Source organism: Zeus faber, assembly GCF_960531495.2.
Source record: "Zeus faber genome assembly, chromosome: 11".
Lineage (NCBI taxonomy): Eukaryota > Metazoa > Chordata > Actinopteri > Zeiformes > Zeidae > Zeus > Zeus faber.
The window spans coordinates 26168628-26186991 of NC_137205.1; the positions used below are offsets into that span (position 1 = coordinate 26168628).

General features: G+C 39.5%; 1 protein-coding gene across 1 annotated transcript; it reads right to left on the reverse strand.

The window, feature by feature from the left end:
- Nucleotides 1–3921: 3921 nt before the first annotated feature.
- On the reverse strand, nt 3922–13114 carry LOC307237370 (general transcription factor IIF subunit 1-like; the record flags this gene model as incomplete). Its single annotated transcript, XM_080010083.1, is given in 10 exon segments — nt 3922–4126; nt 5487–5625; nt 6140–6221; nt 6223–6282; nt 6371–6444; nt 6884–7012; nt 7312–7367; nt 7580–7843; nt 9347–9517; nt 12867–13114. Coding segments are annotated over 10 exon segments (1428 nt in total).
- Between the last annotated feature and the right edge of the window lie 5250 nt (nt 13115–18364).

The following is an 18364-nucleotide window of genomic DNA, read 5'->3' on the forward strand; positions in this document are numbered from 1 at the left end:
GTTCTCCGAGACTTCTTTATGGCTCTGTGGAGGACACAGATCAGAGTGATCAAAATAAATAAATAAATTATTATTATTATTATTATTATTATTATTATAAATAATAATAATAATAATGATAATAACAACAACAATGCGGGGTGGGAGTGGTGTGGTTTAAGCAGCCACACCTGTCTTGGGTGTAGTTAAATGGGCCCATGGTCAGGGGTGGCCTCACGCCTGTTGCTCGTCAGAGCGATCAACGACCCCAGGTTAACTCACCCATACCCACACACACAGACACACACACACACACACACACACACACACACGCACACACGCACACACAGGGGAAGCCATTGTCATGAGTGTTTCCATCTGCTCTGCTGTTCCACCAAGCCCACTCTCTACAACAAACTGGTACGTTTCAACACCATCAGTATCCAGCAGTATCTGTTCCGTTCTTTTTTTGCACTGTTACTCGGAAAAATGTACAATTGTTTTATTTTAGAACAAAGAGGACTGCTGTGAATACAAGTCGTATTCATTTGTGTTCGTGGGTTCGACCGCCATTTTGGCCGCCAGCTTATTATTTTTCGGTACATATTACAGTTTTTTGTTTTATGTTGTTTTATATACTAAACGTACAAACATCATACTTTTTTATTATTGTGGCTGACCTTCAGACTGACCTGGACCACAATATATAAATACATGTTATTAGTAATTACTACTTTATTGTACTTTTTCTGTTAATAATGTACAATTTGAAAATTCTGTTTAATAGATTCCTTGTGTATTTAATAGATGTAATAGATTGCTTGTGTATATTGTAATGCAGACAACATTTATGTAACTTTAACATAAATTTAGAATAGGAATTATTATGAGATAATTTGCCAATATCACAAACTCTTTCTGCCTTTTCATTAAAGTTTATTAAGTTTAGGTGTAGGAAAATGTTTCTACATAACTTATTAAAAAAATATATATTTTTTTTAATTTAAACTACATCTTGTCACTGTTATAACTAACCTTTTTGCATTGATATACATCCGAAGTATCAATGATGGTAGATGGATTTGTGTCTCGTATACGTAAATGATGACGTATTCATGTCGGTTTACGATAAGTCTAATTAAAACCTGTTGTTACCTGCCTACCTGTTACATCTCACTTTCTGCAATGTTCACCTGTTCACATTTACTGCCTTGCACTGCATAACTGTTTACACTCACTACTGCACTGTTTCATCAATTGCCCTTGCACTGCTATCACCTAAAAAACTGCACAATACTTTTTTTAAACTTTTTTTTTAATATTCCATAACCTGACCAAAACCTGCACAATATACATAGATATACTACATGTATATATATATATATATATATATATATATATATATATATATATATATATATATATAAAATGTCTATTTATACTCTCTGTACATAATCTCCCTATACTCCTGACAAACCTGTATTTATAACCTTACACTGTTGTACATAATACATCTCTTTTGCCTACATAACTGCACAGAAACACTGTACTCAAATAGCACTTTGGTATTTAAATGCTTCTTTTGCACTTCTGGTCAACTGCATTTAATTGGTTCTGTACCTGTACTCTGCTAGTGACAAAGTTGAATCTAATCTAATCTAATTGTATTTTCCTTTAATCCGCCAAAGTAATGGGGCCGACGGATTCAAAATATCAATCGAACAGATCTACTGACATCTACCAGGTATGAAAACTAGCTGGTGTTCCAGATAGTTTTAGATTTCAGTTTTATTGTTTCCCCGAACAGTAACAATAGTTTTAGAAAACGGGCTGGACCCCTAATAATAATAATAATAATAATAATAATAGAATAATAATAACAACAATAATAATAACATGAATAATATTAATAAAATTATTAATAATATTAATAATAACAATATTAATTATAATAATTATTATTATCATACAGTAATAAAGAAATAAGCAAACTGCATTTCATAAAAATAAAAATATGTAAAGTAAATATGTATCCAATTTCACTTTTGGGTCATCGATTCATAGACCGAGACATTGTAGGATCACAAAATTATTCTTTTATTAGTCTTGGAACAAATAATTCCAGATGATTCAAATGAATAAACTCCCATAATTCTCTAACTAATCCTCACTATAGTTTAGGAGCTACCGTATAGAGACTCTGCCCTTTCATGTCTCCTGATTCCCCGGTGCTTGTACTGTTTGAACATGAGTAATGGACATCAATTCAACAAACGGCAATAACTTACCAATCAGTTAATAAGTACCAATCCTTTTAACCAAAACCACACACAGTAGTAGTAGTAGTATGCTCACCGGGTCAGAGGTCTAAACAGGAGTCGGAGCTGAAGCCGACGATTTCCCAGAAAGTGGAAAAAGTAAAGCTTGCGTGTCAGGCTGGGTGGGAGGCCCTGGAAATCTGGAAATGAATATGAAAAGGCAGAGCATCACCCTGTGCTTTAATAAAGAAGGAGGAGGAGGAAGAGGATGAAAATGATAGGCCTCTGCCCGACATAAACTACCCATACCAACTACTTATCCTGTGCATAGAATCACACTTTGTAGATCACGTATATTTTGATAGATTTGACTATTTCGGATTTTTTCCGCAGCTATTTTTTGTATATTTGGCTTTCTTTTTTTTAATATTATATCTTATAATAATATTTGTTATAATAATAATTCATTTGTCATTTGTCTCAGTTGCTACGCTCGCGGTGTCTTTTGAGTTGACGGTGCAGTTTGTTGGGCTTTTTGTCCACAGAAAACGGAGAAAACCAAGACAGAACAGCGCGTTGTCGACACCCAGATGGGATCTCGCCTCGCTTGCTGCATGCGGGCGGAAAAACATTGTCTCCGCTTCCCTGCGACAACAGGGCGGCGCGCTCCTCCGCCCGGCGCCTCCTTGTCCCAGCCCCCGGGACGTGGCGCCATCTAGCGGTCACCCGAAGTAATAGCAGATACAAAAATCAATAGATAAAAATAAAATGGAAACGAGGACAAAAGCTGTAGAGTTCTGCATTGCAACAGATGTTGCTTGTTCGTTTTTCTTCCTTTTTGTTTTGGAGTGCAGTAAAAATGTTGGAGGGCAGTAAATATTGAGAGAGAGAGAGAGAGAGAGAGAGAGAGAGATGCAGAAAATGACCCACAGCTCGGATTCAACCCTGGGACACGCAGCATTTCACCCGCATGGTACGAGAAGCAGCTGGTTGAGCCAGTCTGACGGTTTTTCATGGAAGGTAACATTATGCACATAACATTAGGTCATACACTCACCATGATAAAAAAAAAAATAATAAAGCACACCATACAATCAGTTTTGGCGGCTAATGGAATTGTGAAGGCCTTATGAGCAAGCTTCCAAGGTTCTGTCTGCCTACATTTGGCTACAAATTGGTAATTTATCACTTACTGTCAGATCAACTAGGAAAATACCCAAGGAAAGGTGTAACTGTGAACAGAATCATTATATTCTGTTTTATTCTGTGTCACAATAGACTCAGAATGTTGCACGAAAGAGCGAGTTGCGCGTGTACAAGACAAGGATTTTATTAATGTTTTTTCCCTTTTCACATTTCGGTCGATTTTATTACAAAAGACGACAACAAAAACAACACCAATACCCCTCCTCCTAATAAAAAACAAACAAACAAAAAAAAAAAAAAAAACACCATGGCTTTTCATTATTCTGAAATGTTGCCTCAACTTAAACTGCCGTCATGTGGAGCTAAACTTAGGAGCGTGCGTATTTGTACATGACGTCAACACGAAACACTGCGCTTTATCCATTTCCGGTTCAATTCAACGCCGCACCCTCACACCGTCTTCATTATTAGACATTATATACACCCCTTTCAGCCATCTTTCCTTCACCCCGCCAACTCCTCCCCCTCTCTACCCCTCTCACTCCGTCAGGTAGAAGTGCATCTTGTCGTTGACGTTCTTGCGCTCGGGGTTGAGGCGCTTGAGGATCTGCGGCAGCACGTTGACCGTCTGCTCGCTGCTCAGCAACGTGCGCTTGGTCTGGAACTTCTTCAGCAGGTCCTTGGTGGTCATGGGCTTGCGGATCAGGTAGCGCCGCACCGCCTCCTCCGTCAGCTGCACGTCGCTGGTGGAGGGAGAGGGGGGTGATCAGTTACAAACTCTGTATACCTTGCCGAGGTCATTTTCACACCTTCAGGGACCCTAAAGGGGTCCACCAGCTCTCTCCCCATGATTCCGGCCCAAAACATGACTCCATGCTGACGTGGCAGCTTTGTTGGGACATGGTGGCCTCCACCAACCATCCACTACTCCATCCATCTGCACCATCCAGGGTTGCACGGCACTCATTGGTAAGGAGTGGCCCAATAGCAGGTTTATGCACAGCTGCAAGCCTCTGGAGGATCCTACACATTGAGGTTGGTGGGACTCCAGAGGCACCAGCAGCTTCAAATACCTGTTTGCTGCTTTGTAACGGCATTTTAGCAGCTGCTCTCTTCATCCCATGAATTTGTCTGGCAGACACCTTCCTCATCGTGCCTTTATCTGCACCAACCAGTCTGTGCTCTGAATCAGCCACAAATCTCTTCCCAGTACGATGATCACGCTTAAGTTTTTGTGAAATATCTAATGTTTTCATACCTCGTCCAAGGCATTGCACTATTTGAGGCTTTTTGGCAGCAGAGACCCTTTCTCTTTCCCGTATTGCTTGAAACCTGTGGCCTGCTTCATAATGTGGAACGTCCTTCTTAAGTAGTTTTCCTATTAAAGGAAAACTACTTAAGAAGGACGTAGGGCAAGCTAATTATCACAGGTGTCTGAGATTGATTTCAGTGATCGAAAGAGCCCTGAGACACAACACCATCCATGAGTTTAATTGAAAAACAAAAAATTTAATGTTTATGACACTTAAATCCAATTTGCATAATAATTTGGAACACGGTGTCTGTAGAAGGAATAAATACAAAGACAATTATAATGTACAAATGTGATTCTATGCACATAAGGTATTGGGATGGATATGCTGGCAGATACAGTATTCACTTCTGGACAATCCTCTATTTCTTATTCAATAAAGTGTTGCAGGTAAGTACTGTGTATTTGGTACAGCGCACTGTACAGATGAGTAGAAACAGTGTCAATAATGAACGAGATGATTCTATGAACTGTTATCAAAACAGTTTCTTTTAGGTCATCTATCGAGGGACTGAAATACATAAACACAGAACTTCAGACAGGTATGTCCAAGGATTTTTCCTAGATTTCTCTCCACAGGTAAATTTAAAGTGGGGTTGGGCTCACCTGAGACAGGTAAGATTGTTCAGTGGTAGGTTTAGGGTTTTGATTTTTAGGGTTTGATTTGCTGTGAAACAGTCCCAGGAGTGGGTTTGATGTTGTCTAAAGTCTCAAGTCTGGGATCCTAGTGGTTTTCAAGGGGCCAAGAATTATTCAAAAGCAGGAAAGTCAAGATGGAAAAAGCGTAGAACCTGGAGCTGGGGGTGGATTTCCCCGACGCAGGCTGAGGCGTGCTCTTCCCAGAAGGAGCTGGGCTCTGGCTGTTGGGCTCTATTTTCAGCCTCTTCGCCACTGGGGAGTCAGGGCTGGGACCCGCCGGCTGGCGCTTTCCTGCAGAGAGGAGGAGGAAGAGTTAGGGACCCCCCCCCCCCCAAAAAAATTGATGAATCTAACAATCCTGAGCAACAACACAAAGGGAGGAAGTGAAATGTGTGTTTAGTGTCTTCCTGTTCAAGTCTTTTTGAGTCATTTTATAATTCAGTGAGTTGGACAGATAAATTGATAGCCAGCATCATTTCTAAAGAGACGACGAGGTATACTGCGCTGGTTGACAACGAGGCAATCAGCGCGGACAAGATGATTGACAACAGCCCAAATCTGGTTGCCCAGGGGAACTGGGCGACCGTTATTGTCAAGCCCTATGTACACAGTCAAATTGTTATATTTTTATTATTATTATTATTGCCCATTTGTTCTTATGTGAGCTACTCCTACATCATAATTAGCCTCAGGGATGAATTAAGTATCTCCATCCATCCGTGTGTGTGTGTGTGAGTGTGTGTGTGTGTGTGTGTGTGTGTGTGTGTGTGTTCGTACGTGCGTGTGTGTGTGTGTGTGTATTTACCTTGCTCCAGCTTGCTGGCGGCAGCTCGTAGCGTGTTGGACATGGCGGCGGCGTCGATGGACGGTGTTCCGGGAGCTGCCCCCAGTCCGGGAGCTGACCCCGGACCCCCGCCCTCCGCCGCGCTTGGGAGGCGTCCGCTTTTTCTGTGTCAAAACAAAAGAAGAAACATTTATGTTAAAAAGGCTGAAGTTTTCTGACATGACTGAAGAAAGCGAGCACACAGACATTTACCACCATGAACAAAGCTGAGGCGGCTTCTCCCTCGATGTCGCTGTCGTCGGAGCCGTCCGACTCCCCGCTGCTGTCTGAGCACAAGTGAAGCAAACAAAAAACTTGTCACTGAAGTTCCCCATTTTGTTTAGAAAAAGGCGATAATCTGTGCAATTCAGCTGCAAAGAATGTCCGCGCCACCTCCTCTGCTTCGGCAACAGATTTAATATTTCGACCTCGACTGGCGAATGGGCCGTGGACGCCGGGCCGCTTGAAGGAATCAAAGAAATGCGAGAGCAAGTAAACAAACACCTGCTGTTCTAGTTATTCGCCGTGTTCTGATGAATGTGTGCATTTGAAAACACACACACACACACACACACACACACACACACACACACACACACACACACACACACACACACACACACACACACACACACACACACACACACACACAGACTTAGCTATAATTACACTTATGTTGTAGTGTGCGTGTGTGTTTGCGCTCCGTCAAGCTGTCACAGTAAATACCCTTTTTCTTCTTCTCCACCTGAACCGGCGTCTTCTTCCCCTCCTCTTCCTCCACCTCCTCTTTTGTTTCCTCCTCGTTGGGCTTCTCTTCCTCGCTCTCCTCCTCGCTCTCTGACATCTCGTCCACTCCTGACGAAAGGGAAGCAACGAGGAACACCAGTTTAGTTGTCGGACAAAATCACATTCAAGATGCTTTTATTGTATCACCTATGCCTTTTGTGTGTATGCGCACAACACAACACACACACACACACACACACACACACACACACACACACACACACACACACACACACACACAAACACACACCCTTAGAAAATTAAACCAAGTTAAAAAAATAATAAACTGCTCAACATGGAAAGGATTCCTATAAATAAGGAATATTGGAAATAATCACAATCACACACAGAAAGAGCGAAGTTCTGACCTTTGGGAAGGCCCTGTCCCTTGGCAGGCTTGCCCTTCTCTGGTTCATCCTCCGAGCTGCAGTAGAGAAAATAAAATGGAAAAAATGATGTTTGAAATTGGGCCGATCGGGGCTGAAAGGCTGTTTACGGATTTCTCTCCCTCTTCTTCGAACATATCCACACTCTGACTTGTTAAATCAAAAGGCACCGAGTCACACGTTATTGTAATGGTTTCATTTGGGCTTGATCAGGCTAATTCCCCATAACTTGTGGCAAATCATTTTTCACCCCAAAAGAGTGGGGAAAAGAGGTCCGCCCTCTCCCGTCTCCGTCTCACCTTCTCCCATGCTGCTGTCGCTGTCGTCGCTGCTCATCTCCAGGTCTTCCTCCAGGTCGCGGATGCGCAGGTCGCCTCCCCGTCCGCCCGTTTTCTTCTTCTTCTTCTTCTTCTTGCCGCCCTTCTCCGCCTCTTCCTCGTCGTCGCCGCCGCGCTCCTGCTCCCGCAGACGCCTCTGGAGCATGATGCTGAAGTGGTTGACCAACTTGTTCCTCCTGCGGGCGATCAAGCTGAATTTGCTGCCACGTACGACGTGCGACATGGAAACCTGTTGCGCTACGAGGAGGAGCCAGCCTCCCACCATGAAGTGGTTTGAGGACATTTTGACGGATTCTTTCGCTCTCTGATCGCTCCACCCCCTAACCTGGTCCGAGCTGTGTGGAATACCAAGTTATAAAGTAAAATATTGAGGTTATGTTCCAATTCTTGAGAGCGTCATATTTTCCCTGAAGGCAAAGTTATACTTTAAACCTTTAATTACTCTTGTGTTGACGCGGTTGTAAGACAGGGTCAAAGCGAGACATTGTTGTGGGTAATAATAATCGATCATACGGCTTGCCTGACAATCCCCACAGGGCCTGAAGAAAAAGAGACTTACTAACATGATTAAGAAAGTCAATAGCAGATAGAAGACTGGGTAATCACATACAAACCACCAGGCCCACATGACGACCACCACATGACCTACAGAACAAGAGACTGGCTGGGCCACCGTATCGACAAAACCATTAGTGGACAGAGGACTGACATATCCAAGCGAGTCATAAGCGGCCGAACATCCACTCATACTCATCATTAACCCACATGACAAAGACCCACTAACAACTATATTAAGCCACAAAACCCACTTGCTATGATTCATGTACCGCCCACCCCCAACTTTAATCCATGTAACCAACTCAAGACCCCAGAAAACCAGAAAACCCAATCACATGTAGATTGAAACCATTGGCCCACAACGGTCATTTGTGTGTGTATTAAAAACCTTTAAAAAAAAAATGTGCGCTAGAAAATCCCGAAAAATACTGGTGTCAAGGGAAGGGCAAGACAACAGATCACCCTGCAGAACAAGCCCAGACGCAGACACCATTGTTTCAGGGTCCCCAGAGATTTTCCTGGAAAAATGGGTGTATCCCAAAGGCTGTGATTGGTTCCTTGGGAGACATCCCACAATATGACTGGTTCCTTGTACCGAGAGGGGCAAGAGCAAGAACCAAGTACCAAAAACAGAAAACATCTTGGGTATATAAGACGGTCCAACAGTATAGATCGTCCGTCGGGTTCCAGAGCCCTACTAACTGTTTATTGCTGTACTTGACCCTCAGATACACAATAAACTTTTTGCCCATCAGACTCTTCTCGGTTCCAACTTTTTCTTCCAAGTTTTTGAGGCCAGAACAGATAGTAGCGTCGTCCAGAGATCCAGACTTTTTACTGGCCCAGGTCTGGACCTTCTTGGTTGCGACAACATTTAATAGTCAGTGGAGGTCATGGCATCAGGGTTGACTTTGAGATTCTTATTTGACCCCTGCCTCTTCTTTATCTTTTCAGTATAAGGAAATAGCCAATCATTCATTGTTTACAGGCTTAAATGGAGACCTCCCGATTAATCTTTCCAAACATTTGGTTAATCTTGAACATGAAGGACACATGAAGTAGCAACCGGCACCGCCGCTCTTCCCTCCTTGTTAAACCAGGCATCAAACTTCCCTCCTCACCTTCCCCACTCCTCCTCCGCCTCCTCTGCGGTCAGTGTGCGGTGCTTGGCTACCGGTATGAAGTTGTACCAGCCGTGCACGGGGAACGCTTCGAAGGCGCCGTCTGGACACTGGGTGAAGATGTAGTACGAGGCATTCTCCGTCACGCCGCCCTTCTTTTGACCTTTAAACCTGATACCAACAGGAATACATAGCCAGATTTAGCAAATAATAGCTATGACAAATAAACACAAAAAGGTAACCACCCTAACAGCCACATTATTAAAAATCATTGGAGAACAGTAATTATCCTGATCAGTCAGGCTAACTATACATTCCTCAGTCTGGTCACATTTTCTGTCCCATAATAATAGCAGTTTTGCTATTTTTATTTTTAAAGTTCAAATGAATGCAAATTTGGGCAAAATATAGACGGACGGACGGGTGGACGGATGGACGGATGGATGGATAGATAGATAGATAGATAGATAGATAGATAGATAGATAGATAGATAGATAGATAGATAGATAGAGTGGCAGTTTCACCTACCACGCACCACCCAAGTGGCGTATCCAGGGCCCTTCGGCTCAGACAATATGGTTGTAAACACCAGTTTATTGTAGAGAGGAGGCTAGTTGGAATTTGCCCAGGAGCAGGTGGACATGTCATGACAGGGCTGCTCTCCTGAGTGTGTGTGGGGATGGGGGTTTTACGACCAACAGGTATGCAGCCCCTCTGATCCGGGCTCCCAGTTATTTAGACCTGGGACAGGTGTGGCTGCTCAAATCACACCGTCCCAACACCATAGATAGATAGACAGATAGATAAATAGATAGATAGATAGATAGATGGACAGATTTCGGTTAAATAAAACACAGTGCTCTGAGGCTCCATGTTTTCTCTGAGTATTGTAATTACAACCTGTGGGCACCCCACAGGGTGTAATTACCCAGTTTTAAAAGACAAATTTAATGGACGGGAAAAGCAAGATGTGCTCTTATTTCTTATTTACATTTTATGAATTTACGTTTAGTTTAATTGTTGATTTTGTCAAGGGTGACCTACTGTCAACGTAAAGGGATAATCTTTAAGCTTATTACCAACACGATGCAGTTAAATACTATAAGCGCAGGATCGACTAAACTTTACCAGAAACAGAACCACAAAAGACAGCCATAATAAAGTTATGGGCAACATTTAAGATGACATGAATACATTTTACCACACATTCAAATAGTTTCACGTAATTTGATGTCAGGCATGCAAGGAATGATCGTTTTATTAGTCATCAATATTTTTGCTTCATTTATTCTCTGATTACTGATTGCAAACTTCACACATAATGGACCTGAGACTCAACCACTGTTAACAAAAAGCTATTTAATTTGCCCTTATATGGCTTCAGTCGCCGTTTAGGATTAGTCAAATTATGTCCAGCACTCGCATGCAGTTTATTTTTTGTTTTTTATTAAATAAAAGTACTCTTATTTGTAATTATTAATATCACTACCCTCCATCAATGCCATTCTCCATTGAAAAAGGTCAGAGGATTCCTCAGGTCTATACCACCCAATTTCCATGGGTAGTTATGTGTTAATCCTTTTGGATTGCATTTTGCATTTGTCTGAGATCTTATTAATCCAGCTTTGGTTCGCCGTGCAAATCTCTAAGATGTGTTCACCGAGACAAGACAAATGAATGTATTGTCAGTTTGGAGAGCGAAGAACGATGATGAACGTCTGCGTCGTTTCAATTCTCTTTGGTGACTCAGCTAATGTACTGTAGCACTTGCAAGGAGATTACTTTTTATTGTGTTGTATTGTATTGTATTTTACCATCCACCATTTCGAAAAGTTGTATGGTTTTAAGTTGAATTATTTTTTCTTATTTCCCATAAACCACAAAACATAGGGGAACAGATTAACCATAAATATGTCTGTTACAAGAATGAACTCAATGATTTGTCTGAATGGAAATATGCTTAATAACAAATAATACAAATAATACAAATTGATGCCTTTGCAGTCATTTTATCAATGCATATTTTTCTATATATATATATATATATATATATATATATATATATATATATATATATAAATCATATTGACTTTCTTGATTTCACAGAGCCTATAATATTTCATAAAGCGATACTGCAGCTTTTTACAGCAGATGGGTGCTGCAGGGGACCTGCTCATGCAGGTCCTGATGACAATTTACAAAATATGTAAATATAAATCCAGATAAAAAAAAAACAGGTAAGTTCTGTGTTAGAAATATAGTATATTAAAAAATATAGATATTTGCTTAGAAATGGAGTGGAGTAAAAGTCATAAAGATTCTGAAACCTAATATTCTTACGTAAGTACTCTATGGAAAATGTACTTTTAAGTGCTTACTGTATACTTGTGCAGGGAAGTGCTCATGCATGATATAATAAATCAGAACACACCTGATTGTAATAATAGATATAATAATAGATATTTGCTTTTTAATATAGTAGAGTAAAAGTTGTTATTACAGATACTGTTGAACTTACTGAAAAAGTATTTGCCCCCTTCCTGATGACCTCACTTACTGCATATGTCACAGTGAATGATTCTTTAGACAGATTTTAATATTAGGCAAAGCAAACCCGAGTGAACGCAAAACACTTTTTTTTTTTAAACGATTTCATTTATTTCATGAAAATAAGTTATTAAACACCCATAAGACCACTGTGGTGTTTAGGGGGCAAAATAAATTGCCCCCTTAAACTTTATACCCGGTTGCAACATCTTTGGCAGCAATACTTGCAGTGTTTTGAACATCATGAATGTAAACCAGACGCGTGGTCCCCTTGCTGCGTGTATGAGCAACGGAGGCTGTGTTTGTGTCTCTGGGTACGAGCTGCCATCAAAAGATATTTCAACAGCAGAGTCATATGGCTGCATTGGTGAGCTCATTTACCGCACCATTTAATATCATAACAAATATGAAAATATTACAATATTTCATTATTATTATTATTATTATTATTATTATTATATTACTTTTTTTCATTTTGCTTTCATATATTTTCTCAAGTTAATGTGCATATTCTGTTCATACTTTCACCTTCTGTACTTACTGTATCACCGCATCATGTTCCTGTCTCATCGAGTCTTATCTTATTTTAATAATATCTCCTGGCAGACATACTTTAGATGAGTGTGTGAGAAGTAAAGGCCTCTGCGGCCCTTAATCCAACTGCACCAACACTCCTGGATCGTACATTTGTTACTTTACCGCCCGGAGACTCTGACCAATGCAAAGGTAGAGTTAGACCTGCACGCACACATGCAGACAGACTGAGGTTCATCACATTAAGCTATGCATGCATGAATACTATGAAAGAAATCAGACCGAATCTCTAGTATACAAGGGAAAAGGGAAATTTGGGGTTGAGCGATGATATTGAATCATCCCCCAGTCCTGCTGCCATCACAACATATTTTAAACATCATGCATGGCTACCACGCCCCCTGCCCCTTCTTACAGACATTAAATCAGTGTCTTGACAAGCCTTGTTTGCAAGCCTGGTCTCTAGGCTGCTTGGTGACCTCAGAGGCCAGGATGATGTCTGGTCTCAGCAAGGTCTGAGTGATGTGCACTGTCATGTTCAGCTGCCTCTCCAGTTCCACTGTCATCACCCAGTCCCGTGCTGGGGGCAGCAGACCAGCTGGACTTGTGCCCCGGTCGCTCTCCCTCCTTGACGAATGCGGTCTCTTGTTGGTTGAGCGGACCCGCCTGCTCTGGTTGATCCCCATGCTGATTACTCCAGCAATGGATTTAATGTTCTAAATAAAAATTTGAATTTTGCTCCTGCAGTTCCTTCATGGTCCCCTAGGGGGGAACAAACCCCTGTTCTACAAACTCTAATAAACGTACCTTTAAAAAAACAACAACAAAAAAAACAACAACAATAAATTGTTAACGTCACAACACAAAAGGCAAAGAGCGGTGTGTACTTAAAACTAAAATACGTATTAATGTTAATTGCATTTGAAGAAAAAAAGCTTCTGCCTACAAAACTGTCATAACTTCCTGTATTCATAATACTTATAATACTAATTATAACTTATTTCTCCAGAGAGACGCACCTTCGTTCTCTGAGGACTTGGAGAAGGCTGAAGGAGGGAAAGGACCAGGACAGTAGGAGAAGGGCTGATCTGGAGGAAATTAGAAAAGGAAAAACTGAACAAAGACCAGATATATACTATTTTGGTATTTATTTATTTAAAGTAAAATGAAATGATGGTTGAACAGTGGAATGTAAAAGCCCCTGTTTGTGGCAACGCTCACTGTTGAGCTGCATACAAAGACTTAGGTGCATATGTTCAGTAAAAAAATAATGATACGTTCAGAGTGTTTGGACATATATTTCTGTTTATATACAGAAGTATCGTAAATGGAATTTTGCCTATCTGACCTCTTCAAAAAATGTTGTAAATCACCGCAGTTACTAAATTTCAACCATCAAAAAGAATAAAATATCAGATAAGAGGAAACAAATTCTGCACATTCAACACAAGGCGTGCTTCAATTAAGAGGCCTTTAAAGAACATTCATAATCCTAATAAAGCACAGAAACGTTCTATTAGTGGCACAGGTAGAAAACTCATGGAACTCGTGGAACCCTTGGCAGCGGCCCTCTTGAAAGCAGTGTGTGTGTCCCTTGGAGGTGGTTGCTCCAGAAGTAGTTTAGAGGAAGAAGAGGAAAACCGCTCCAAGGAGGAGTTCTGACCAAATAACACACAATAATAATATTATACAGCAACAAACGTTGTGGTTATTGTAAAACTGCCATATCTCCTATTACAATTAAAAACATTATTACTACTGTTTTTTGTTTTTTTTAAGTTATTAGGGGTTTACCCTATTGCTATTGTTTGGCATCCCCTTGTTGTTATTGTTCGGGGAAAAAAATTATCTGGGACACCAACTTCGGTATAACACACGAACACAGTTGAGGTGCCGTTTAAACCGCCATGTCACCAGGAGCTGGTTTAAATTTCATCCAAACCGATCCACATATGGAGCAGATATAATTGAAAAACCAAACAACTGTGACCCAAAATATTCAGTTTGTCTTGGTTCACTGACACGTCGCACGTCTCGTTTCTAAAATGAACAAGATGAGATTCATAGTGAGGCGCTTTATGACGTCATCATATTATTTACTATAACGTACAGATTCAGATTGATAATGTCCAGTATGACCGTGTGCGGCATGACTCTGTAATCCTTTGACGCTACCAAACTACCGATTTGTGTGTGTAGTTATATAGCTTCTTACCTGGTGTCCGTAGATGCGCTTGATTGATATTTTAAATCCGTGGTCAACATTACTTTGCCGGATTGGAGAAAAAAATATATGAAAATGAATCCTTAAAAATTCAGTCAGCGCCTCCCTCAAAAACACTGAAATGTGCGACTTAGTGATGCGTTCAAGATCCAGGAAGGCGTCGGAAATATAGAATCCGTACCATGGTTTTTACTCACAGAAATATCATGTTATTCGTATGTTTATGTATGTGACAAATGAACCTCTTGAATCTTGAATAGTTCATGGAAACTGAACTTATTGAAAATGTAATCCAAGTAAAACACTCAACTCAACTTTACATAAATGTTGTCTGCGTTACAATAAAGAAGAGTAATCTATTTAACTGAATTGAACAATTGTACATTACTAACATGTAAACTACAATAAAGTAGTAATTACAAATAACATGTTTTCATATATTTTTTAAGGTAAATGTATTTTTTGTTATTGTAAGGAAAAGTAATTACAAAGGTTATTGTTGTTATTCTTACAGATGTCGAAAAATAGCCGAAAATTGAACACAATAAAGAACCCATGGCCAAAAATACAGTCATCAAGGTCATTCACAATATATAAAAAAAAGTACTGAGGTAAAATACTGTGGGAAAAAAAACACAATGGAGAAACTTTCAATGCAAGTGTTGATTCCCAATATGTATCGGGGTTTAGAGGTTAATTTCAACAGGATGATTTTACAATTTGGACACTCCAGAAATAAACAGTGTGCACCTATGAGTTTAACAGTAGTTCTTAAAAACAAGATTCAGAACGTTTGCACATGGACACAAAATGACCTAGATGATGTTTTGATGAAAGGAAATAATTTTTTATCAGGATATGAAAAAGTCTGGTAGAATAAATGATAATGTTCCAGGAAGAGATAATATTGCAATAACAGAGACAAATTATGTTTCAAACAACATTCCAAATGCAGATCCGTTTACTGGCTGTATTGGTGTAGATCACTATGACTCTATGTTGTATAATAAAGCTTTGCCAATTGATAGAGCACTTAAGAAATCGCTGTTAAATAATGATGATGCATGTTCATTAACAATCTCTGAATGAAGATGAATAATTTCTTTACTTACCTTTCTTAAGATGGCTTAGTTTATGTACCAGATACAGGAAAAGTATCAAACTGTCGTCATAAAAAATCACTTCCCAAACATTATTTTCCTTAGTTTAAACTATGTAAAACACAATGTTTATAAACACTGTTTACTTTGACAATTTCATACAATTTGTCAATTTTCATTTATTTTAATTTCTTAAGATTGCCATTTTAATGACATTTATTGTTTATTTAACATGTGATCTTTATACATACTGTGATATTTGTTTGATTATTTTGTTCAGCTGTTTTGGACAACTGTTTAATAAAACAATTATCAGACTTGTTTTGTAATTTGTGGTGCTAATTTACGAATTAACCTACCTTGAACTTAGAAACATTAACACAACTATAAACTCAGCTATTTGGAACAATTATTAGAACTGACCTGTCTCATGCACTTATGCCATGAAAGTTCGATTTATGAAATTTCATGGAGATCACTATGTTATGTTTACATGTCCAGGTCAGTCTGAAGGTCAGTCACAAATAATCTAAACAAATATTCTATGGACGTAACTACAGGACATAACTCCATGATGTTTGATGTTTACACGTTAAGTTAATTGCGATGCATTTCACATAAAACAAAGAATACTGTAATACTTACATAAAACAAATATGCTGGACGCTATGTATTGCCCCCTGCAACTACATTTTATGTTGTTTTTATTTTATTAATGCCACTCCATGCTGAAAATGCATCAAATGCTGAAATGTAGATCTTGCTGTAAAATCTTGCTCATAACTATCTACACATCCAATGAGAATCAACCACTGTAGGGACAGGAATTGTCATTTAACTGGGAAGTTGTATTTTCTTTGTGTATATATAAAATGAGGTCAATAAAGTGCCTTCTAATGTATCGTAATTATTCCATATAAATATATAAGATAGATCTGCTTTTGTATGGATTCACTGGTGAAAAGGATTCACAACTCGTCTAATTGTCCTTTGGAAAACGAGTAAGAATCTTTGGTGAGTAATGATGGTCTGCACCACTAACCAGATTGATTTTTACCTTTTACTAACCAATTTCAACGGAGAAAAAACAGCATTTACAAAAGCTTAAGTAATTTTAGTTTTGTTTAACAAACAGGGTCCACAGTGATTTGTTAAAATGCAAAGGAGACTTTTCAAGCTTTGTTTTGTCCACAATCCAGACACTTTGGACACTAAAAACAAAGTGATGGCAGAGGCTGCGTCTGTTGTTGTCTTTTTGTCTTGTTTAACAAAACAAATCCAAGTGCCGGACAAAGAAAGACGCTCTCATTTCCATTGAAAAGATTTACATTCCATTTAGTTGGCTGACAGCAAGCAAAAGTCTAAAAGCAGAATAAACTTCTGACGTTATAGTCAAGTATACAGTATAAAGTCACTTATAAAACAGAGTAAAGAACATATATACATGTTTTTGGAATAATAAACTGTTCATTCCTACTAGTAATTCCTACTATGGATTATGAAGTGTCAAATATTTTATAATAAGAAAATTATCCACTGTTCCAAAATGCTATATATATATATATATATATATATAAAATCAATAACTGAAATCCCTCAGAAAATAAAGCAAATCCTGGATAGTGTTATATGTAGAAAGTTAATTTCATAATTTCATGTACCATGCTGCATGATGATGAAAAATGCCCATTGCCAATCATTTACCATGTGAAGGATTTTCTGGAACAAGTGTCTGTATATGCTTGAATTAAGGATATGTTATAAATAATAATGTGTATGCACATTCATGTTTTATATGGTTGTCCCATACTGTTTTCCATCTTTATTTTTCTTATTGTGTCTGCTTTATTGTAAACAAAAATAGTAACCACAATCTCTCTGAAAGAATCCCTCGTCGTAGATTACACAGATTCAACAATCTATGTCTATGATTTGCCGTTGCTGATCATTTCCCCTATGCTTAAACTATTTTTGAGTCTTTTTGCACATTTTGGTGAAAAACAATTAGGACATCATGGACATTATATAGATGTATGGAAAGAGAAAGAGCTGCACAGAGGGACAGAAAGACAGAAAGACAGATATATAGATAGATAGACAGACAGACAGACAGACAGACAGACAGACAGACAGACAGACAGACAGACAGACAGACAGACAGACAGACAGACAGACAGATAGATAGATAGATCGATAGATCGATAGATAGGGTGCACCATTTTACTAAAATCGAAGGTAGTTTCTTTCGTTTTCTTGGTGTTCAAATGAAGATAACTGGACCCGCACCAACCAAGGACATCACACAATCTTTTTCTTTTTTTTTCCATTGCCCACCGAGACTGAGAGCCCACGGCACGTTGCTGGGATACACCCCACCGCCCCCACCCCAGCTGGCTCTTTCGTTTTCTTTCCCTAAAATAGGTGAATAGGTCCCCCCAAATGCTGTGTTGTGGTCTTTTGTTTTTGCAGATCCCATCAGGGTGTAGTCAATTTGCATCACTTTTGCATGTGTCGTAACCCTTCAAATGCCAATTTCTCAGCTGAACGCCTGAGACGTCTGCCTGAGGCTGTGAGGAGTGAAGCCTTGTGCATCTGGAGGGCGACGAGTCGTA